General features: G+C 40.6%; 1 protein-coding gene across 6 annotated transcripts in view; it reads left to right on the top strand.

Moving 5' to 3' along the window:
• The first annotated feature begins 1,701 nt into the window (after positions 1-1,701).
• Positions 1,702-24,095, top strand: part of Dip2c (disco interacting protein 2 homolog C) — a 408,243-nt gene continuing 385,849 nt past the window's right edge. For all 6 annotated transcript variants that reach the window (XM_060372683.1, XM_060372685.1, XM_060372684.1 and 3 more), the window contains exon 1: positions 1,702-2,006. In XM_060372683.1, the coding sequence (XP_060228666.1) occupies positions 1,922-2,006 (85 nt within the window). In that variant the 5' untranslated portion in view covers positions 1,702-1,921. The remainder of the gene's footprint in view (positions 2,007-24,095) is intronic.

Genomic DNA, 24,095 nt, shown 5'->3' on the forward strand with positions numbered 1-24,095 from the left:
GGACGAGGCATCAAGCTGCCCTCTAAATTTGTACGTCTCCACCCACAGACTACTGCAGCCTTCAGACCTCATCAGAAGACTTTCTTTGTGCAGTGGTGGACATAGAAACTCACAACCGATCAAAGTGCAGAGAATTAAGTCAGCGGAATGCTGAGCCACAAATAGGATGCCTATATCATAACCCCACTCCCAAAACTCAGGGACCGTTACAGACGATGGGCTAGAAAGATTGTAAGAGCCAGAGGTTGAGGAGAACTGGGGCAAAACTGTCTTCTGGACATGACAAGACCTCTGGATTCATGAACTCACAGCAGCTATGGTTGCCTGCAGAGAAGCAAGCCAGTCAACATTCTAGCATGGCATGAGAAAGGGCTAATGGGCTCCTTATCCCTAATGGTATTCAGGGGAAGGAGAATAATTTTTTTATAAGGATGTGACCATGCTACGGTGGGATGGCCTCACACCCACACATCTCTGGACAGAACAAATTAGAGTCCATAGGTTATTACATAACAATAAAAAAGGACATGAAATTGGGATCCAGGGTGGGATGGATCTGGGAGGAGCTAAGGGGAGGAGTTGGAATACATTGCCTGAAATAGTTTAAAAAGCAGGTAGATGTTTACTGTTAGGAGATGCTGGGTTGTTGTTGTTGTTGTTGTTGGTTATGTGATGTCTGGGGCTTAAGGGGTAGCTAGCGGAGGTTATTTAGCAGACATCTGGCCATATGAGAGTGCCCCCCAAAATAATCTAGAGCTACAGATTGGGTATCAGCCATGCAGAAGGCACAGTGATACCACTAGAGGCGATGAGTAAAGGGAAAAGAACACACAAGAGTAGAAGAAAAAAGGAGGTGATGTTGTTGGGTGTGGTGAAGAAGACACTTGGTCAGGACTCCTCATGGATGACAGGCACTCCTCAGACTCAGGAAGGGCTGGACAGTGTGTGGCAGCCCCGACCTTCCTCAGTCTTCTTTCCACAAACAGGGAAAGTGAAGCCTAGACAAAAACAGTGAGTAATTCAAGGTCATATACTAGCCTGTTCTAGATCCGTGCTTTTAAACTTCAAACCTAGTACTCAATCTATGGCTCAAGCTGTCTTTTTATATTTATTTTAAATCATTTTTCCCTCTTAGAAAGTATTCATTAAAAAAAAAAAAGAATCAGTCTTCCAGCATCCAGAACATCTGAAGTTTTAACAAGTAGGCTAAATGTGCTTCCGAGAGCTTTCTTTTTCTTTTTCTTTTTTTTCCCCCTGGAGTATTGCGGAGCCTGTCTTGCGGGTGGGAAGACCCCTTAGGCCAAACCCCAGACTGTCTCTCGAGCGCGCGCTCGTAGTAACCGCTGGAGGCCCCGCCCCCCGGGCGCGCGCCGCCGTGGCACGTCCGCGCGCTCCCGCCCCCCGCGCGCGCCCGCCTGGTGCCCGGTGCGCGCGCAGCGGCGCTCGCTCCCGCCGGGGCAGGGCGGCCGCGGAGCAGCTCGAGAGCCCTGTGGCCGAGACCGCGGGCGGGCCCGTGATCCGGAGCCGGCCGAGCGGGGCCGGAGCCCGCGGCTGGGGGAGGCGCGCCGAGAGCCGGGCGCGAGGCTGCCGCCCGGGTCGGGACCGCGCGGAGGAGGCTGAGGAGGCGCTGAGGAGACTGACGAGGCGCTGAGGAGACTGACGAGGCGCTGAGGAGACGCCGAGAGAGGCTGACGAGGCGCCGCGGAGACTGGGGAGGCGCTGAGGAGACCGGCGAGGCTGACGAGGCGCTGAGGAGGCTGAGGAGAAGGATCCCCGCGCGCCCGCCCGCCGCCGCCCGGCCTCCCGCGCCCGCGCCCGCCCGCCTCGGTGCGGTTCCTCCGGGTTCGAGCGGCGGCCGCCGAGGAGCCCTCCGCCGGCGAACAAAGAGGAGGCCGGCAGGGCGGGGGCGTCTGCGGCGAGCATGGCGGACCGCAGCCTGGAAGGCATGGCCCTGCCGTTGGAGGTGAGGGCCCGGCTGGCGGAGCTGGAGCTGGAGCTGTCGGAAGGTAACAGCAGCCCCCCCCCCCTCCGCCCCGCGCCCGGGCCTGGCCGGGACACCGCTTCTGAGGCGCGCGCTCGGGCCCCCGCGGGCCGGGCCGCGCTGTCACCCCGGGGAGGGCGGGAGCGCGGGGCCTGGGGGCGGCCCCGGCCCCGACCCTCGCCCGGGCCCCGAGAGGTGGCCCCGGGGGCGGGTGCGTGGATGTGTGTGCGCGTGTGCTTGTGTGTGCGCGCGTGCTGGTTTGTGGTGTATGTGTATGTGTGTGAGAGCGTGTGTGTGTGTGTGTGTGTGTGTGTGCGTTCGCGCGCGCGCGGGTGCGTGGCCGCGGCCCCAGCCCTCCAGGCTCAGCTGGCGCGGTGCAGCTGCGATGCCCTCCTGAGCGCTGCGGCTGGGCCGGGGGCCTCTGGGCTAGGAAGCAAGATGGAGCGACCTTTAGGGCCGCCGGGGAATGGCCTTGGTGGGGATGTGCTCTCTGCCCTAATGGAGAGGCTCGGCGTCCTTGATGCAGCTGCACGAGAGCAGCAGCAGCAACAGCAGCAGCAGCAGCAGTAGCAGCTGCATTAGCAGCAGCAGCAACACTAGCAGCAACAGCAGCAGCAGCAGCAGCCGCCTTGCGCTGCCACCACGTTTCATGCTTGGGGGCGGCCTCCGAAGGGCCTGATTTGAATGCGAAACTTGTCAGTGGACTTCGGGATTGGATCTCTCCGAGGTTGCAGGCACACGGTCCTGTCAGCGGGAGGAAGATAGTAGTACTATTGTTCGGGCGTGTGGTGTGATGTGCTGGCTGAGTTAGAGCTGTAAAACCTCCCCCCTCGGGCCAGGTTGGATGCCTCATTCCATCGTGTGGGATAGAGATATTCACAATGTGCGGCTGTTCTGCTACGTGATTTCACGGAGGGTTTATATACCGTTCTGTCTTTGCTCTTTCATGGTGGACATCATGTGCTCAACTGTCATAAGTTTCAGCTCGGGTTTTGTAGGTTCTTTTTTTCTTTCCCACTAAGTTCACAAAACGTGTTTAATTAAAAAAAAAAAATTAGCGGTCATCCCACTCATTTGAGAAGGCTACAATGTAATGGTGTGGAGAGAAGCTGTCTCCTTTTGAGTTAGTATTTGGAGCAGTTTAGCATTATTATTGTTATTATTTTTTTTGTAACGGTTTTTGAGGGCCAGCAGCCAGAACGTAAATTCTTTCGTGCCAATTTTCATCAGCGGGGAGGAGCTGGCATTGACTTTGTGTTTTCCCTTTTAACACTTTCAGGGGGAAGGACATAAACGTGGTGGCTGTGGTGTTGCTTGCGTTACCAGATTCTCATAGATGGGGCATTTTCTTATATTCCAGATTTGGGGTTCCATAAGGTGTTTTGGGGGCCGGTCGTGGGAAACGCCAATGGAAGGAAAAAGATAGTGTGTCTCAGACTGTGCTTCCTTGCCTCTGTTTTGACCAGCTAGGGATGACGAGGAGAGTGTCTCTCTTTCCTAAGAGGACCCGTAGGCAGAAAGTACAGGGTTGAATTCAACAGGGAACAGTCTTTAGATTTAAACTGGCAGATGAAATGTGTACTGTGGACAGTTTATCCCTTTTAAGTAGCTATGAGGAAACATATTTGCATTCTTTCAACCTTTTAGTTAGACTCTCTTCCTCAGTTTACCGGCTCTGTTTTATTTTCTGTATCTTGTTGTATTTACAGAACTCCTTCCCATTCATGCTCTGACTCAAAGCAAGCACTTCTACTATGTTTGCATTACATAAATGTGATGTGTCTGTTCTCATCCTTACTTGAAAAGTGAGAAGCCATCTGAACTCACCAGCATTGAGTGCTTTCGCAGGATCTGCCGCTCCCTGCCTACTGGGAAGTCAATTCGCATTTACTCTCAAAGACTCAGCTAATGCCTGGAAACACAGATCTTGCCCTCCCCTTGCTGAGAGTGGCTGTCTATTTTGTTTTTAGGTGACAGCAGTCACCTGTCATCATCATTTACTCTTGAAGAGTGAATGTTAACTTCTTGCTGCCCAGAGAAATACGGAAAACCACTTTAGATGAGGTGTGCTTAGCTAAACTCCCGTTAAGCACCTTATGCCTGTATAGAACTTCAAAAGACTTAATGAGTTTTTTGGTGAATGGGTCGGCTCAGAGGGGTGTGTATGTATATTTTCATTCAGAAATATACATCCTTTATTATTTTCTTTTTCTGTATAAGCTATATTTGAGACCTGACCTAGACTTTTAAGAATTAAAAAAAAAAAAAAAAAATCAAAGCTTTGTCACTTTGTTCAGCCTTTGCCAGTCCCTGGAACCTTCTCAAGCCCCCCTCCCCCCATCTATTAGCTGTACCACCTTTGATTACAAAGTGTGGCGTTGATGAGTTTTTGGAGTTGTGATTTATAAAAGGTCATTTGAAATTTCATATCTTATAACCAAAAGGATTGTTTTTCTGGAAGAGATGAATCTACTTGTTTTCTAGTATTGATATTCTTGTATAGAAACCTAGGAGTTGAAGGATCAGGACAATGTGTCTCTTTACACTTTCCTAACTGGGGAAAAAAAAAATCCCACAACATATCCACTTTCAAAGTTTTCAAAGCAAAAACTTAGAATGACTCTCCTCCCCCCCAGGGTTTTCTCTGTGTAGCCTTGGCTATCCTGGATTCACTTTGTAGACCAGACTGGCCTCAGACTCAGAGAGATCCACCAGCCTCTGCCTCTCTGAGTGCTGGGATTAAGATGGCTTTAGGATGATTTTTAATGTTGAATTACTTCAGTGTACTACTTTCCCAGTATATTTTCCACCAAAGTCAGTATGGAGAAAATTAAGTTCCTTGCCTGTATATACTTTTAATCCCAAAGCTCAGGAGACAGGGCAGGCAGATCTCTGTGAGTTCTAGGCCAGCCTGGTCTATGTAGCAGATTCAAGGCCAGCCAGAGCTGGTTGAACGGAAGAGTTGGTTATCATTTTATTTATTCAAATATCAGAATATCAGAAAGTATTGTAGGAAAAATACGTGGAATTTCCAGGTCTCATTTTCTACAGAGGAGGATGAAAGAAAATTCCATTTTAATCACATACCATACATTGAAAAAAAAAAAAACAAAACAAAACCAGACTATTAAAGTTTTTGTATCAGCTAAATGGGTTGTAAATTACCTAGATTTCTACATACTGGTCCAGTTTGAGTCTACCATCTACTGGGTGCTGTTATATATATTGCTGCTGTTTTTATTTGGTTGGGTTATTGTTTAGCTGATAAAGAGTTATACTTTGGTATCTTGGCTGCATATACATACACACACACACACACACACACACACACATACACACACACACACATATATATTTAACCTTTCCCCCTTTTTTAGCCTCTGTCACTCCTCAGTGCTTCCTTCACTAATAGAAGGTAGGCTTTGCTTACTGATATAGAATCTTGTTAGCAAAACCCAAGAGATTTTTGCAGGAGGTTTAAGGTGCAGCTTCTTATATTGATTCAGACAGCCCTGGGCCTACATGTGTGGAGATATTCATTGTTGTGGGGCCAAGGATCTTGGATCTTTTCAGACTTGGGTTTGAAAATGAGCTGGGGAGGAAGGCATAACAGAGCTGGCCCTGTGCCATGCCAGGTGGGGCAGTGGTGGAATTGTGCTGGGGCCTTTTTTCCCCCTTAGATTATTAAAACAAACAAACAAACAAACAAACAAAGAAACACAACAGCAACAAAAAACAAACAGAAACCCCTCTATTCTTGCCTTTTACACATTTTTTTCTTTTTGGCTTTAAAGAACCTAGACATAATTTCATTAATATGTGATTAAATATTATTTGACTTAAGGAAAAAAGTTTATATAGGAACACCAAACAAATTAGAGAAGGAAATAGAAAACATGTTATAAAAACAGACTCATGTTTTATTAATGAAAAAAAAATCATTTCTTGTCAGCCTTTTGGCTATGATCAAGTATAAAAAATAATCCAACTTAGTTACTGACTGATGTGTCAGTAGGTTTCTTTGTTACCTGGTGACTTGTTTCCTGGGCTGTGCCTTCATTGGCCTTGGAAGAGTGGAAGAAGGTTCTTCCTACTCTTTAATGAGTTTGTTTTGACACAGGGTCCAGGCTAGATGTGAATTCCCTAGGCAAGTAAGGATGACCTTGAATTTTTGATCTTCATATTCTTACTTCCCCAGTGTTGAGATTACATACATGGACCACTATGCTCAGTTTATGTGTTGCTGGAGATTGAAAACTGTTAGGCAAGTACCTTACCAACTGACCTACATCCCTAGCGTATTTTTTTTTTTTTTTTAATAATGACATGGCATCTCATTGTGTTGCTGTGACTTGTTGATCTTGCATGGTTTTAGCCATTCTGCCTCAGTGTCTCAAGTAGTGAAAATTTTAGGTGTGTACTACTATGCCTGGTTAGGCTTGACTTCTTTTTTTTTTTTTAAATTAATAATATAATTTTTATTTATGACAGTTTATTCACTTTGTATCCCAGCTGTAGCCCCTACCCCTTTTCCCTCCCAATCCCTCCCTCCCTGCTTCCCTCATCTCCTCCGATGCCCCTTCCTCAGTCCACTGATAGGGGTAGGGTTGACTTCTTACTTTTACAAAATTCAGTAAAACTGCCTTGTGATGTAGCCTGCAAAGGGTATCTAGCTTTTGTAGAAGGGGCAGTCTTAAAAAAAAACATACTTGCTGTGCTTAAACTTCATTGCTTTTAAACTGTTAGCATCTACTATCTTTGTAACTTTCTCTAATGGGAGTTGCTTAGTTTATACTTTGCTTTATTAACACTCCGGATTACTTCAGTTATTACTTATGCTCAAAATGAGTCCTATTTAGCATTTTTTCCCAGTACCTGAAAGTGCTTCAGGAAAATGGTGAAAAGACTACTTGAATGTCAGGTCTTTCTGTATTGGTCAAGGAATCAATACTGTTTTGTTTTTAATGCAATCAGGCAGGCCCATGTAACTTGCCTACTGCTGTAAAAAAGAATGGATTCTTAAAGCAGTGGCTATCCAAAGGTTTGGGAGTGATATTGCTCGATTGAAAAAACACAACAGATATTTCATTCTAGGGCCAGATTCTGCCCCCTGCCCTTCTACCCAGTCCCTGAGCCTTGCTTAGGTGTTCTGTTGTTACATAAAGAATAAGGAAGATATAGTTCTGCACAGCTTCTGTGTTATGACCACCTTTGGGAATCTGGGAGACTGTGGTATCTCTAATGCCATCCAAACTTTGTGTCCTTCTTTTTGTTGGAAAGAAACAAAACAGTTTCCGCTGGAAAACAAGTATGTATGTTTTCATAAGAAGTATGTTTTCTTCCAGAGCCATCTCTGTCTGTCCACAAATATACACATAAATCTGTGACATAAAAGCAGAGGAAGGACTGTTTGTAGGGAGAGAAATGAGATCAATGAGGGGATTGAAAAGACATGGTAGAAATGTGGTAAATGAAAGCAGAATATAAAGGATATATATATATATATATATATATATGAAAATGTTATATAAAACCTACTGTTTTGTACACTTAAAATGAATAAAAACCAAACATGTTGGTAGCATTGATGTCAGTGTAGGGTTTTATTTATTTATTTAAAAAAACTTATTTATTATTTATACAGTATTACACCTGCATCTATGTGTACATTCCAGAGGAGGGCACCAGATATCATTATAGATGGTTGTGAGCCACCATGTTATTGCTGTGAATTGAACTTAGGACGTTTGGGAGAACAGTCGGCGCTTTAACCATTGAGCCAACTCTCCAGCCCTAGTGTAGGGTTTTAAATGGGTGGACTTGAGTTTTAAGAATTCTTCACAGGGAAATCCTTGAATTTGAATGTCCTTTCTTTAATAAATAATTCTATAGGTCAAATTTAGCTACACACACACACACACACACACACTGCACATCTGTAAGATTGTTTCAGGTACTAACTAGTAAGATATTTTCAGTGCCAGGGTCACACTCCTTAGATCTGACTTTGTGAGGTGAAAGCTTAGTAGTGTGCCTATTTTATTTCAAATAGGACCCACTAGTTTTATATTCCTCTAATGGTTTGGCGGCTAGATGCTTCTGATTGGTATAAGTCATTTTTTGCCTTCCTCCTCCCAGCCTCTTCCAAATGGGTTGTCTCTTTATTTAATAAAGAGATTAAAAAAATAAAGCAGTGATTTATGGGATGAGTTGTAGCATTCTTTTGAATTATAAGGAGTGCATTGAATAATCTTAGTTTTGATGTCACATATATCAACTGAGTCACCTGTTCAAATCCTAGTTATATTATAAGACCATTTCTAGTTCTTTCACGTTAAAACAAAAAGAAAAGCACCTTAAAAAGCAAATTTCTGGTTGCATGTTTGCAGTTATTGACTTACTTGTTCACACTGGTACTTATTAATGGAAGGAGAATATTTCTTTCTTTTTCTTTTAATATATCTGACTTTAATTTTCCTTCTTTTGTGACTTGTGTGTGTGTGTGTGTGTGTGTGTGTGTGTGTGTCATACAAAGGTTACCCCTGTTGTCAGTGCTCTATGTTCTTTTTTTGCTGAGGGTCAAAATCTTGTCACATCTCAAAAGAAGTAATTACATCCATTTGTTCCTGATGATGATAAATAGCTCTCTTAAAGAGGAGACTCTAATTGGGAATCCCAGCTGGTGGGGGGGTGTGAGGAGAGGGTGGCACATCTAGAAGTCAGCATGCCAGAGGAATGACTATTTAAAGTCATCTTAGCATACATTTCCTGTATATCCTTTTTTTTTTTTTTTCAGCGTGCAGTCGGGAAAGAAAGTAGGGAAATGCTGTGATACTTAATTGTAAAACTGAGTTGAAATTACTAGTTCTTTTTTTTGTATATATATATATATATATATATATATATATATTAGGGTTGCAATTTTGTTTTATTGTCGCATGCCTTCAGTGTTAACACGAGCTGACTGTGTGGTGTGAACTATGAAGTTCTATATGGAAGTACTTTGGATAATAGATATAAGATCAAAAGAAGGAAGAGAAGGACAAGGGAAGACACCTTGCTAAGTATGGAGGATGCTATGACTGATGTGGACAGAACAGATATTTTTTTCTTCAGGGTTGATGACTTTAAGTCATTTCTTGATTATTAGCTTGGAAAATGGTTTCTGTGAAAGTTTTTTTCTTCTGAAAAGACTGGAGACCATGGGCCAGACCTAAGCCAGTTCTATCAGCACCATGTAGATGTGCTCAATGGATCTTTGTTTTTTTTTTTTGAAACACTGAATTCTTTGGTTAGTTAGTATATATTCGTGCTCTTATTTGAGATGTAATAGAACACTAAAATTATAACATAAAAAATTTTGTGTAAACTTAGAATTTTTCTCATTGCAGCCATGTGAGATGTACAGTTGTTCAAGTTAAAACTGTATGCTACTTTGTTGTTTGATTTTTAGTCACTGGGCTGATATTTCAGTTAGCTGATTCTTCCTATTTGGTATTCGGTTAAGTCTTTTAGCTTTTTGTCCCTTTCCCCTTTCCTATAATATAAATGTAGGTATTTGCTTTTAAAGCTAATCCCAATGGAAGGAATTGTATCTAGTGTTATGATTGTCAGGGAGTATGGTAGCAACATAGCCTCTTTCCTGAAAAAAATGTCCAATCATAATGAGCACATAGTTGCTTTTGGGAGCCTTGTGATACCCTTTGAGTTGGCTAGTGTTGCAGAATCAGAGCTGAAAGTCATCAGTAGGTTCTGTTCTTTTTGGGGTCCTTAGCATTTGTGGGATGGAATAGGAAGTAAACATGAGCCTTTGTCCTCTAGGACAGTGTTCTCAGTTCCTGTTAACCACTCATGTGTTGATGGGGTGGTTCAGCGGAAGAATCAGAGCTGCTTTAGTCATACCAGCCTCAGGTTGGACCTTCTGATGAGGAAGATACACAGTGTGTTCATGTGTTGACTTCTCGTCTGGGTACTTATTTCTGTGTAGAGAGTAGCCATCCCATGGGTGAGCAGTTTGTAAAACAAAACTTTGGAGACATGGGAGACACACCTGCCCAGCCTTTCCTCAGTTGCTCTATTTAAATCATTCATCCCATGCAGCCTGTCTTCACTCTCAGATCATAGTGGATCTGTTCCTGGCTTCTCCTTGCCTTATGATGGAACACCATTTGTTGACTGCCACTCTAAGAAAACCCAGGATCATTTATTTTATATATTTCTTTTACTCCATTTCCTTTCTTGCTAAACTAAAATCTCTTTCTCTATATAGATGAAAATAGAAGGCCTTCCACAATCTTTCTAAGGAAGAATCAAGAAAGAATAGTTTTCTGGGCCACATTAACTTGAAATGAAATTAGAAAAGTAAGTGGGGTTACTAAATCTTATTGGAGATTCAGTATTGAAATTTCAGATATGCTAACAAAATGTAGCTTATTAAATCTTACATAAAAAGTGTCAAGGAGCTGGGCATGATGCGATACACCTGTAGTTCCAGCTACTCAGGAGGCTGAGAGTTTGAGACCACCTTGGGTAACATTTCAGAGCAATAACAATAACAGTTATGATAATGATTATAACCATGATAATGTCAAGATGTCAAGTCATCTAAGAGTGGTTGTAAAGCTGATATTCTCAGAGAAGAGGAACAAGGATAATCCTTTAGTTGGCCAAATGCTACAGAAGACTAAGTTCAGTTAGCCACTTGTATGAAAAGATTGGATTGCGGATATTTAAAGCACCAAGATCTATAGATCATTATAACTTTTGGTGATCTTCTGTGTTTCTTGAATTTATTTGGGCTGTTTTTGAATTTTTATGTGGAGGAATTTGTGCTATTACATTTAGAGTTTTCAGAGCTGAGCCTCTCAGTTTTGCTGTTGGGAAGCCCTCTTCTTTGGGTCTGTTGAGTGTCAGGCTCTGCTAGTCACTTTCTTTCAGTCTCAGTCTCCGCCTTCAGGATTGAAATGAAAAGCCAGGCATGGTAGGTCATACCCCTCATTCAAGGACTCAGGAGTCAGAAGTAAGAGGATGAAGAGTTTGTGGTCAATCTGGGCTACATACTAGCTCCTTCCCATAATGTAAAAAAAAAAAAAGAAAGAAAGAAAAAAAAAGAAGACAATGAGAATCCAATCAGATGAGGCAGGGTTTTACTCTTACTGGGTAAGATCCATTTGAACTTCTTCAAGAGTCATTAGCTGGAGGTAGAGTTCCTCGAATCTCTTATTCCTGAAAAAGAAAAGAAAAGAAAAGAAAACAAAACAAAACAAATCAACTTTTTTTTTTCCTTTTTCTTGAGATGGTCTCATGAGGTTGAAATTGAACTTACTATGTGTTACTATGTGGATGAAGATGGCTAAGAACTTCTGATTTTCCTGTCTTCACCTTCCAGAGTGCTGGGATAACTGGCAAGTGTCACTACACCAGTTTTGATTCATGAAGTGCTGGGGTTTGAACCTAGGGGCTTTAGGCTTGCTAGGCAAGCACTCTACCAACTAAATGAGCCACATTACAGCCACTAGGCTTAATATATATTAAGGCTTTCGTAATCCCAAAGCCTTCTGAATGTGTAATGCCTTCCTTTCCTTTCCCTACTCATGGAGTACAATTCTCTTTCCCTTCATCCCCTACTAATGAGAGTACAATTCTGCTTTGCCTTTGGAAGTTCTTCCTCCCAAGCTGGTGGTGTTCACCTATCAGCATGGAGGAGACAGAGGCAAAGCTGGCATCTCCTGATCAGCTCTGTCCTGGCCACGGAGATGCATGAACATTCTGGTCAGCTGGAGACCACGTGGGCAGTTCCCATATGGAGACTTCAATTAGTTGTTTGAGGCTAGGCAGCTCCCAAGATTGCAACCCAGAGCTGCATTCTCTTCCAGTTGCTGATCTGCCATGGTACAGGAATAGTCTTATTGAGATGGTGTGGTTCTGAGTTCCAGTCTTCATGCACTAGACACCTGTGCTAGTTCATGGAGATCTATACTATGCAGGCTTTGAGCTTTGAGAATTGTTTAGACTTTTGTGCATATTTTTTTCTTACCCATTCTCTCTGATAAGCTTTTTCTTTTTTTTTTTAAGCTTTTTAAATAAGCTTTTTCTTTTAAAACAAAAGCCCAGAGATAAGACATTGAAGTTTACCCTCTCCCTCTGAATTTAATCGTGTTGCAGAAATCATGGTTTCAATTATGTGTAACTACCTATTTAAAAAGAAACGAAGTAATGAGGTGGAATTGCCATTTCAGGGTACTTTATTCTGGATTCTTAAGTGAATATCATCAGGCTCTGAAAACATGTTCTAGTCTTATTTTCCTTGGAGATAATGGTTCCTTCGAAGCTGTTGAGATTTAGTAATGCATAGTAATCTTTAAGGCTTTATGTAAGTAAGGGGGCAATTTCATTGAAGTCAAGCCTTTGAAATACTCATAGTGGTTATCAGGCCTGCAGGTTTGAAACTTTGTTACTAGTTACTTTTTATTCCTATACAATTTCATTGTTGTGTCATACAGGGAAATTCTAGAAACAGAAGTCTCATTTGCAAATGTCTAGGCACCAACACATGGATTGCAATATTGATATGAGCCCAATCTAAAATAGAGATTTGGATTATTTTGCTATTGCTATCATACTCCAGATTATAATTTTTCTCGACTAGTTGCCTGCAATTAATGTGAAAAGGAAGTAATATCTGCTTTTATTTGGTTCATTGTAAACAATGGTATTTTATTTTTATTTCATACAACCAAAGGACTTATATTTTAGATTTTTTTTAAACCTCCTATTATTAGGAGAAAGAGTCTAGTGAGTTCTGGACTCATCCAGTAATAGTTTGAATAAATTCAACTTTCCTTATTTAAAATCTAATCTTTAACTAGGGATGTAGCTCAGTTGGTAGAGTTCTTGCCTAGCAAACATGAAGCTACAAGTTAGATTCCTAGTACCACACAAACCAGATAGTTGTGGGTGCCTGCAATCCCAGCACTTGGGAAGTAGAGGCAGGAGGATCAGAAGTTCAAGACCAGCCTGAGAAACATAAGACCCTGTCTCAATATGCAAAGCTGTATACAGCACTTGTGATCTTAGGGGTGGATAAAAAGTGTCTGCTGTGTAGTTCTTTAAATTTCCTTTATGCTTGAAAACTTTGCATGTTTTTCATCGAAGACAGATACATGAAAATCTAATATGTATGTGTGTATCTACACACACACACACACACACACACACACATATATATATATAATTTATTTTTTTGGGGGGGGTTAAGAAAATGCTGCTCAGTGGACACAGTGGCATACATCTTTAATCCTAGCACTTGAGGAAGCAGAAGCAGGTGGATCTCTGTGAGTTTGAGGTCAGCGTAGTCTACAAAGTGAGTCCAGGACAGCCAAGGCCACACAGAGAAATCCTGTCTTGAAAAGCCAAGGTTGGGGGAAGCTGCTCATTCTTGGCTGTGTTGTTGTTGGGAAAAAATATTCTAAACAAGGTTCCAGGAATCACCTGTTTAGCATCCTTACAGGAAGAGAATGACCTCTACTGAAGCTTCTTTTATCACAGTCAGAATCAGAATATTGTGATCATTTTAAAGCAGCCACCAATCACTTATGAGGCAATCAATGTTTAGCTATTTCATGTTGAGTGCTTTGATTTCATGTTAAGTGCCTGTTCAGTTTAATAGTGATCTTGAATTCTTGCAGGGAGTAGACCATAGTTAATAGACAGGAGAGCACAGCTGATTTGTGTACTTCCTACCCTGAACTACATTACAAGTAGGTGTGTACCTGGGATTTTGGTTTTTAGTAATTCCTGGGAAAAAGAGATCTTCTTGCATCAGTCTCCTATGTAGCTGGGACTACAGGTGCTTCTTGCCACTTTGCCTGGTAGCTGGGAATTCTAAATGTTACTGCTTCCTAGTGTGAGTGGTTTCTTTTTTTTAATTTATTTTTTAATTTATTACAATTTATTCACTTTGTATCCCAGCTGTAGCCCCCTCCCTCAGCCCCTCCCAATCCAGCCCTCCCTCCCTCTTTTCCTCCCATGCACCTTCCCCAGTCCACTGATAGGGGAGGTCTTCCTCCTCTTCCATCTGACCCTAGCCTATCAGGTTTCATCAGGACTGTCTTCATTGTCTTCCTCTGTGGCCTGGTAAGGCTGCCTCCCCCCAACCCCTCAGGGGGAGGTGATCAAAGAGCTAGCCATTGGGTTCATGTCAGAGACAGCCCCTGTTCCCCTTACTAAGAAACCCACTTGGAAGCTGAGCTGCCATGAGCTACATCTGTGTAGGGGTTCTAGGTTATCTCTATGAATGGTCCTTGGTTGGAGTATCAGTCTTAGAAAAGATTCCTAGACCCAGATCTTTTGGTTCTGTTGCTCTCCTTGTGGAGCTCTAGTCCCCTCCTGGTCTTTCTAGTTCCCTCTTCTTTCATAAGATTTCCTGCTCTCTGTCCAAAGTTTGGCTATGAGTCTCAGCCTCTGCTTCAATACACTGCTGAGTAGAGTCTTTCAGAGACCCTTTGTCCTGTTCCCTGTTTTCTCCTTCCTATGTCTATTCTGTTTGCCTTTCTGAATGAGGATTGAGTATCTTACCCAGGGTCCTCCTTCTTTAGGTGTACAAATTTTAGTATGATTACCTATATTATATGTCTAATATCTACTTTGTAAGTGAGTATATACCATGTGTGTCTTTCTGCTTCTGGGATACCTCACTCAGGATGGTCTTTTTTAGTTCCCACCATTTGCCTGCAAATTTCATGATTTCCTTCTTTTTAATTGCTGGGTAGTATTCCATTGTGTAAATGTACCACAATTTCTGTATCCATTCCTCAGTTGGGGACATCTGGGTTGTTTCCAGATTCTGGTTATTACAAATAAAGCTGCTATGAACATGGTTGAGCAAATGTCCTTGTTGTATACTTGAGCATCTTTTGGATATATGCCTATGAGTGGTATAGCTGGATCTTGAGGTAGCACTATTCCTAATTGAGAAAGCGCCAGATTGATTTCCCAAGTGGTTGTATAAATTTACATTCCCACCAGCAAAGGAGGAGGGTTCCCCCTTCTCCACATCCTCTTATAGACCTTGAAAGAAAAATTCTCAACTTCATATAGAATAATAAGAAACCCAGAATAGTTAAAACAATCCTCTACAATAAAAGATCTTCTGGAGGTATCTCCATCCCTGATCTTAAGCTGTACTATAGAGCAACAGTAATAAACATTGCATGGTTCTAGCATAGAAACAGACTGGTGGATCAGTGGAATCGAGTAGAAGACCCAGAAATAAACCCACACACCTATGAACACCTAATTTTTGACAAAGATGCCAAAACCAAAATAATGGAAAAAAAGATAGCATCTTCAACAAATGGTGCTGGTCTAACTGAATATCTACATGTAGAAAAATGCAAATAGATCCATATTTATCACCCTGCACAAAACTAAAGTCCAAGTGGATCAAAGGCCTCAACATAAAACCAGACACACTAAACCTTTTAGAAGAAAAAGTGGGAAGAGCCTTGAACTCATTGGCACAGGAGACAACTTCCTGAACAGAACACCAACAGCACAGGCTCTAAGAGCAACAATGGGACCTCATGAAACTGAAAAGCTTCTGTAAAGCAAAGGATACTGACTGTTATCAGAACAAAATGACAGCCTACAGTCTAGAAAAGGATCTTCACCAACCCTATATCTGATAAAGGGCTAATATCCAGAATACATAAAGAACTCAAGAAGTTAAACGGCAACAAATCAAGGAATCCAATTAAAAATGGGGTACAGAGTTAAACAGAGCATTTTCCTTGGAGTAATATCAAATGGCAGAGAAACACTTAAAGAAATACTCAATGTCCTTAGTCATCAAGGAAATGCCCTGAGTTTTTATCTTATATCCATCAGAATGGCTAAGATCGAAAACTCAAATGACAACACATGCTGCTGAGTGGTTTCTTATCTCTGTCCATGTGTCACTGTCTTCTATTTGTCACTGGTGCATTACTATATGCTGAACACCAAATTAGCTGTTTTTTTGTATATACTGCTTTTCCCTTTTTACACTTACAGTCCAAATGTCATGCCTATTTTATGAACAGGAAAATATGTTCTGAGAGCCTAAGGAAGGGATATTAGCTCAAAATCATATGACTTAGTTTCATGTTAGACTCTGGGTAGTTTGGCCTCAGCCTTTGCTTAAGCATTGCTGCTACCTCATGTTTGGTTTTAGCATTACCTTTCCCTGTTAAGCAGGTTCAGCCCCTCTAAAGGAAGAACCAGAATTACTTTTTATTTTGTGGCCACCCTGGGAATGAAACTAGAACTATTAGTATGCTGGGCAAGTGCTTTACCACTGAGCTACATCCCGGCCCAAGACAACAACATGTTTTAAAAGATAAATTTCATAGGTTATCTGGTAGTTTTTAGTTTTCACATATTTACCTTCATATACCCTAAAAGGTTTACTTTTCTTTACTGGTATAATAATTAACTTAATTACCAGCTGTCTCTTGTGTAAAATCCTATGAAGGATATTTTAGGAAAATGCAACCTCAAAAAGGTACTTTACTTTCATAACTATAATTTGTTTGAGTAAAATTGTCAGGCTTATTGCTTTTTTAGTTGTCCTTTTTTATTTTTATATATTTTCATATTTATTTTATATATTTTATTTTTGTATTTTTACAATAGCTGAGAGGAAGCTATTTAGGGATTACATATAATTGTGAAAATAACCAAATGATTAGAGAATATTGTTAGATTATGTATTTATAAAATAGTGTATATAATATATAGTATATCTGTGTTTTCTTTACATGAAAATTATTTAAAACTTTGTTTCAATTAGTTAATTTTATATGTGTGTGTGATGTGTGTATGAGTGAATTCCATGATGTGTATAGAGGTTAGAGAACAACCTTTGGGAGTTAATTCATTCCAGTTAATTCATTCCACATTGTTTTTTAAAAATTACATTTTGTTTGTTTATTAATTTTGGGGTGTGTGTATGAGTATGTGCTATGGCATGCATGTGGAGGTCAGAGAAAATTTTGCAGGTTCTTTTTTTCCATTATGTAGGTCTTGTGGGTTAAACTAAAGTCATCAACCTTAGTGGCAAGTACCTTTACCTGCTGGGCCAACTTCCTGCATCCCCTTCAACATTGTTGAGGCAGAGGGTCTCCTGTTTCTGCTTAGCATATTCCAAACTATCTAGTCCTTGAGCTGCTGGATGATCTCTTGTTTCTGCTTCTCATTTCACTGTATGAGTGCTGGGATTATAGGTGTGGCTTTTTACTTGGGCTCTAGAGATTAGAGTCAGCTACTGAGCCATTTCCCAAGTACAAAACTGAAAAACTTTATTCCACATAAATATTAAAAGAAAGGATCATGTGGTATATTGTCTTAGAAAGTTTTCTACTCACTCATGTCTACTGACTCATTTACCCTCTGTAATATTGCCTGATTATTCTATTTACATTAGAATTTTGTATCTATTACTGAGATAGTAATTATATGTGTGTGTTTATATTCATAAGCATTTTTCCTATAGTACAAGCTGTGTGTATAGATATTAAATAAAGGCATTTCCCCATTTTTCAGTCAGAAAACATACCTCAACATTAATAAATATGAATATGCTACTATCAGGAACACCTTAAGATTGTCCCAGCTATATTAATAAATAAATTGCAAAACAAGATATATTTTTGTCTATACATCAAAATTTTCTGGTAGAAAGTAGTGTAAATGCTTCCTACATATTGGAAAACACATAAGTTTAAACATAAAACATGGAATATTAATTGTGTCTTCATATAATTTTTGCATATTTATGAATCTACCTGTTCTCTAAGCTGTGGAACTATTCAGTCTTGTTTTAGATGGTGCCATGGTTGTCAGAATTTAAAAAAAAAAACAAAAAACAAAACAACAACAAAAAAAATGCGACCAGATATTCGCTCATTTAAGTGTTTTAAATCTAAAGCTTTTCTTATCTGTGTAATAACCCAGTCTTAAAGATGCAATTTGGCTTTTAGTGGATTATATTAAGTTGACTGTAGATGACTGAATCATTATACCACATTTTGAATTAATTTTATTTTTTATCTTGTCTTCATACTATAGAGGGGTTCTAGAATATCTACTGTAGGCTCAGATGAAAGTGTTAATGTTGTGACTGCTAACTCCTGGTTTCTCTGGGAAGATAGCTGCAGTTACATATTTAATTTGTATTGTTGTTATCATGCATGTGTACATATTTGCATATGTACATACATATGTATGTACAGACAAGTTGATAATGGGAATCTTTCTTGATTGCTCTCTTCCTTAAGTTTTGAGACAGGGTCTTTCAACTGATTTGTCTGGGTTGGTTGGCCAGCAAACTTCAGGGATCCTCTGACTCTGTCTCCTCAAGCCCTGGGGTTACAGGCATGCACTGCCAGGCCTGGCTTTATACATGAATGCTAGGGATATGAGTTCAAGTCCTTTGAAACAGTAAACTGTCTGAGCCATCTCCTCAGCCTCTTAATTTCAGTTGTGACTTTGCTTTAAATTCTGGCTTCCATTCTTGTGTTCACCCTTCTTTATTCCATTTTCTGTTTTGTTATCTTTTTAATTCAAGGCTCTCAGAGATAATGAGTATATATATATATTTATACATGTATAAATATGTGTATATACACATGTATAAATATATATGTTCATATATGTATATATACACATACATATGTATATATACACATGCACATATATTCATATGTGTACACATATTTATATATATTATACATATATGTATATATATATATATGGAATGTTCTAAATCTTTGATAACGTGCAGCAGGCATTTTCTTTTAAGCAAGTTTATTTACTGCTAAATAAACCTATCATCTAGTTTGTACAATATTTCTGGAAAATTAATCCTTTTTCATGGAGTTTGGCTGGTTATTCTCTGACCAACCAGTTTCTCAAGTCTTTATGCTGAAGCTCATTGAGCTTGTCTCTACTGGTTGCCTGTAGAACAGTGAAAACAGTTCTATAGGGAAGAAGCCATGTGCTGCCTTTTGAGTACTGCCCCCTGGCATGTGCATGATGGATGGTTAGTTCCTACAACTGAATGAGGAGCTTGGTCTTTGGGGGTACTGCACACCAAAGTGAGTATGGAATGTAATGGAATCAAGATGATTCTAATTATTGTAAGCTGTGGAGCCCATAATAAAGGCAATTGATTCCAAAGAGCAGCTAAAATTAAGATATGGTATCAGTTTGCATGTTGGGTAATATTTTTGAAAAAAAAAAAAAAAAAAAAAAAGCAAATGACTTTTGTCGTACTCTGAAAACTCAGCTTGTAATGTTCTCTATTTTAGATGTAAATTTCACCAGTTTCCTACAGGAGATATTTGAAAGGGCAATTGCTTTGGTGTTAAAAATGCTTTCTGGGGATTTATATCAGTTGATTTGCTATATTATTGTTTATTACTTATTAAATGCTGAACACAGTAGTATTTTAAATAGCTGAGCATGTTCTTGCATGTTGATGTGCACTTGGATGGAAGTTGTGTGTGTGTACATGTGTTTACATCTAATTTGTGATCAAATCCACTTCAGAGATTGCTTATGCCATTGAGAGCTCTTGAAATACATCTTTTCTTTAAGCATCAATTTCTGTAGCAGTTTTTAAAATTCAACTGAATATTAGTCACTATGAGAATGGTAGGTGACAGCCTAGTTTATAACCTAGAGGGAGCTGAGAAGTAGCATGTGTGAGGTTCAATACTGATAGAAAGACACTTGAGTAGGTCCGATTGCAAATGAGAGTGCCAAATGGATTATCTTTGTCAGGAGTGCTATTGGGTTTAGAGGAATGAGCCAAGGGGCCAAGTGCTAGATTGCTAAGGGCTGTTAGGGGGCAGGGTGCTAGGACACCAGGCACTAGGGAGACTGAAAGCCAGGTGTTGAGAAGTTAGGTGTACTAAGGAGGTCAAGTGCTGGGCACCTGGGTAGGGCAGCTGAGAGGGAAAGCACTGGGGAGCTAGCAGTATTTGAGGAGCAGATGCTAAGTGCTTGGGGGGTCAGGTATGACTAGCTAGCAGGATGGGGTACAGGCATGGGGAATTTGGGGGTCTGTAGAGTGGCTAAGGCCAATTTATGCTGAAGTTGACCAGAGATGCTGGTGTCTGCAGACTCTATCTTGTAAGGTTTCCAGTGCTTTTTCAGTATCCTCCTACTTCTCAGCTAGGCAAGTAATGGAGGAGGTTCAAGGTTTAAGGTTGCAAGGTACTATTAAACCTACTAAAAGATGGAACTGGGCGTGGATGTGTCCCTTCTTCTTCTTCTTCTTTTTTTTAAATACATGGAAATTATTTGGAACCTTTCCCCCACCCCCGGCTTTTTTTTTTTTTTTTTTTTGAGACAGAGTTTCTGTGTAGCCCTGGCTGTCCTGGAACTCACTCTGTAGACCAGGTTGGTCTCAAACTCAGATCCACCTGCCTCTGCCTCTTGAGTGCTGGGATTAAAGGTGTGCACCACCACTACCCCAGCCTTTATTTTGTTTTTATATGCATGTTTATCTTGCCTGTTTTCTCCTCAGCTGCTACCTGCCCCTACCTTCTCCACTTGTCTTCAACACCTAATCTCCCCAGTACAGTGCCCACCGACACAGGGTTCCTGTGTGAAAGCTGTACAAATTTCAACATTGATTTTAAGTAGAAAATCCAGCTCTTTGAATGTTGAACTTTGAGAGGTTCAGTAGAAACACCTACTAGCACTCAGTCTCTTTATACCCAGTCAGTCCATCTGCTGCCCCAATGCAGATCCTACTTCCTTGTAAGTGATACGAATTCTGCATGGAGTGCATCAGTAATGGAAACCAAGATGGCCCCATATCTAAGTGTTCATATGTATTGGGTTGTATTTCCTATGTTGAGAGTTATGTTGTATATTCTATGTGCAAGCATTATATATATTATGTGAGTTTTGTTGTGCTGTGACTGCGTCCTGTGGAATGTATTATGTGAGTTATCTATATCATGTGTTGTATAGCACGTAGGTTGGTGTGCTTTATGTTGTATGTGTTGTATGTTGCATGTGAGCTGTGGATGTTAGGTCTTGTATGAGTGTGTGTTGTGTGTTGTCTGTATATGCTGTATATCCGTGAGAAAGAAAAGAGAGTCCAGTATATAAACTAAAACTAAAATTCTTCTAGGACTCATGCCTTTTAGATTGTTCTGAGCCAGTAAGTCTTGCCTAGTCAGAAAGCAGCAACGTTCTTTACCAACATTCTACCTCAAGAGCTTTTATCAACTACAGATTGCTCATGTCCTAAATAATTCTTTTTTTTTTTTTTTTTTGAGACAAGGTCATTTGTCACCAAACTAGTATCAAACTTGCTCTGTAGCTGAGGATGACCTTGAACTTCTGATCTACCTGCTTCTACTTCCAGAGTACTGGAAAAACAGGTCTACGCCACCTTATCTGGCTCTGCAGCCTTAAATTCTGAGTTCAGCATGGGTTCTGCCTTTGTGTTATCTTCAGACACACTATGGAGTGTTGTTTGGGTATGCTTCCTCCATAGAATTAACAAAAATTTAAATTATGCATCTGTGTGTGAGTCTGGGTGTAGGGTATGTTCATGTGAGTGCAAATGCCCAAAGAGGGTGTTGGGCTATAGGAAGTTATGAGCCCTCTGAAGTCAGTGCTGGGAATTGAACTTGGTCCTCTGCAAGAACTGTAGTGTTAACTGCCAAGCCAGCTCTTTAGCCCCAGTTTATTTGTTTGTTTGCTTATTTGAGACCAGTAATGTATCACAGGTTGTTCTGAATCTCTATGAAGCTGAGGCTGGTTTTGAACTCCTGATCTTCCTGCCTCTGTCTCTTACTCTCTTGGAATACAGTTGTGTGCCACTGTGCCTCGTCTTCCTCAGCTGTATTGAAGGACCTGTCTTCTTTTCTTTTCTGTCCCCTGATACCAGATCTTACTTCGGATTTAGCAGGAAGTACAATGGTCATCTTCGCTAACCCCAAAAGCAATGATACTGGTAACTCTGAAGAGTTTATCTTTCGATAGGCCTAGACGCAATTACGGGGAAAGGAAGGAGGTATGATTAATGTTAGAGAAAATCATGGTCTAGGAGCAAACTGAGGCAGCCAGGCAGGCACATCGCTCCTAAGGAATGGGCTTCTTACTTTCTGAAAGGGTACCTTATTTTCCGTGTTCAATGCCTGCCTTTACCTCCCCTCTGTCTCCCTACCCTGTTGTGCTGTAATGGGGGGAGGGGCAGTAGATAATTTCTAAAACTCTGTGGAATGTTTAAGCCTTTAATTGTCTAGGCTGTGAAACTGCTGTTTTTAAAAGATCAGAGACAGTCTGGCTGCCTTTTGGTTAGAGTGCACTATGGCTTGGGTTTTAAGTTCCACTTTTTTAAGTTCCACTTTTTCCAGGTCAGAATGACAGTGTTTCTTTTGGAAGGTGTTGCTGTTAATGTACTTTATTACTAGGAGGTTGGGGGCTGTGTCATCAATTTCTGCTTGAGGTCATGTCCTGTTTCAGATGATCTATCCTAGGCATGGGCTGGGAGGAGCTGTGGGTGTGTATTCAGTCACCTGCTACATACAACAGAACACCTTGCTTTGTCAACCATGTAACTTTCTTAATAATCAGCTAACTGTCCTTGAGAAGCTTCTTATAGGAGAACGCTGGGTTTATTTTACTCCTCTTCTGATTAAAAAAAAAAAAAAGTGTTTGCAGATGCATAAAAGAATCTGTCTTATAGTGGTTATCTTTTAGAGATAGTAGTTGACACATTCCCATATTTTATTTTTTAAAACAAGAAGTTTTATACTCCAGTATTAAAAGTTGTGATTTATAATAGCTTCTGAAATAATTCTGGAAGTTTTGGCAATGTAAGCTAAAACAGTGGTTGGTGATTGCAAGTTTGAGAGTTAGTTGGAATCAACTCTTTCCCTTGTCTTCTCATAATTGCCCTTTACTCTGATATTCCTTTGAGGACTTTTGTTGAGGCCTGTGACTTGGGGGAGTGTACTTTGTTGGCCATGGTGACAAGGCTGCTCAGGGCCACATTAAATGCATCTTCTGCCAGGCCCTGTCTTAGGGTCTGTGTTCAGACTTTATAGTTGGCTCTTTCTGCCTGTGTGTCTAGCTGTCCTTGTCACATTCTAGCAGTGGCTTTCAGTCAGATATTTTCTTTGTTGTCACCACTGCCACTGAAGGCTCAATACCTATCTATGAGTAAATAATGCACTGATAGGCTGATGTCATTATTATCACTGTTTCACAAGTTTTTTTCTTACCTGTAGTGCAGAAACCTGGCCATTTACTGCAGCAACCAAAGATCTAGTTCACATTCATGTTTTCTCGTGTCTGAATTCAGGCCTCCAGAATCTAGTTTCAGGTGATTTCAGTGCAATGGCCAGTCTTCAGGAGCCGGTGGTTACTTCTCTCATCCTATTGATCATATATTCATACCAGAGTGGCAAAGAATGAGGCAGGACAATTATGATTTTGTGTTCTTTCTGCTACTTTCTAGCTCTGTGAACTTGGATGAACCACACCTTCTTGTTTTCTTATAGATATTATAAGCTTTTTGATGTTGGAAATGAAGTCATTTGCTTTCCAGTTAGGCAAGCTGTATGTAGAAATTTGAAGAAAACTAAAATGCAGAATTACATATGGTCTCTTATTATTTGGCATAAATAGTTTTCCTCTCCCACTATGCAAAGAAGAAAGGTCTCAACAGTACCTTGAGGTAAAGAGAAAAGCAGTGGTCCTTCTACTTTCTAGGTGTTCTACTGGCATGGCTTGGTATAGGTAGAGGTTACAGAGGTGAAACATATAAGGGTGACTGTTGTAGAAAGGATATAAGACTCCAGAGGTCTTCTCTACCCCAGCTAGTTCCCAAATAATAGAGACAGAGACCTCTTAGATTTATAAAAGCTTTAAAGCACAATAAACATCCAAAATAGTGTGTAGTATTAATAATACTGGATATAGTTACTAGAATGAATAATGAAATAAAGGTCATCAGTTTATAACAATAAAACACAGCAAAAGTCTGTCCATATTTTATAAATCCTTTAAAATTAACTCCCTCACAAAAATACATACACATAAAACA

The sequence above is a fragment of the Meriones unguiculatus genome, chromosome 19 (assembly GCF_030254825.1).
Source record: "Meriones unguiculatus strain TT.TT164.6M chromosome 19, Bangor_MerUng_6.1, whole genome shotgun sequence".
NCBI classification, from domain to species: domain Eukaryota; kingdom Metazoa; phylum Chordata; class Mammalia; order Rodentia; family Muridae; genus Meriones; species Meriones unguiculatus.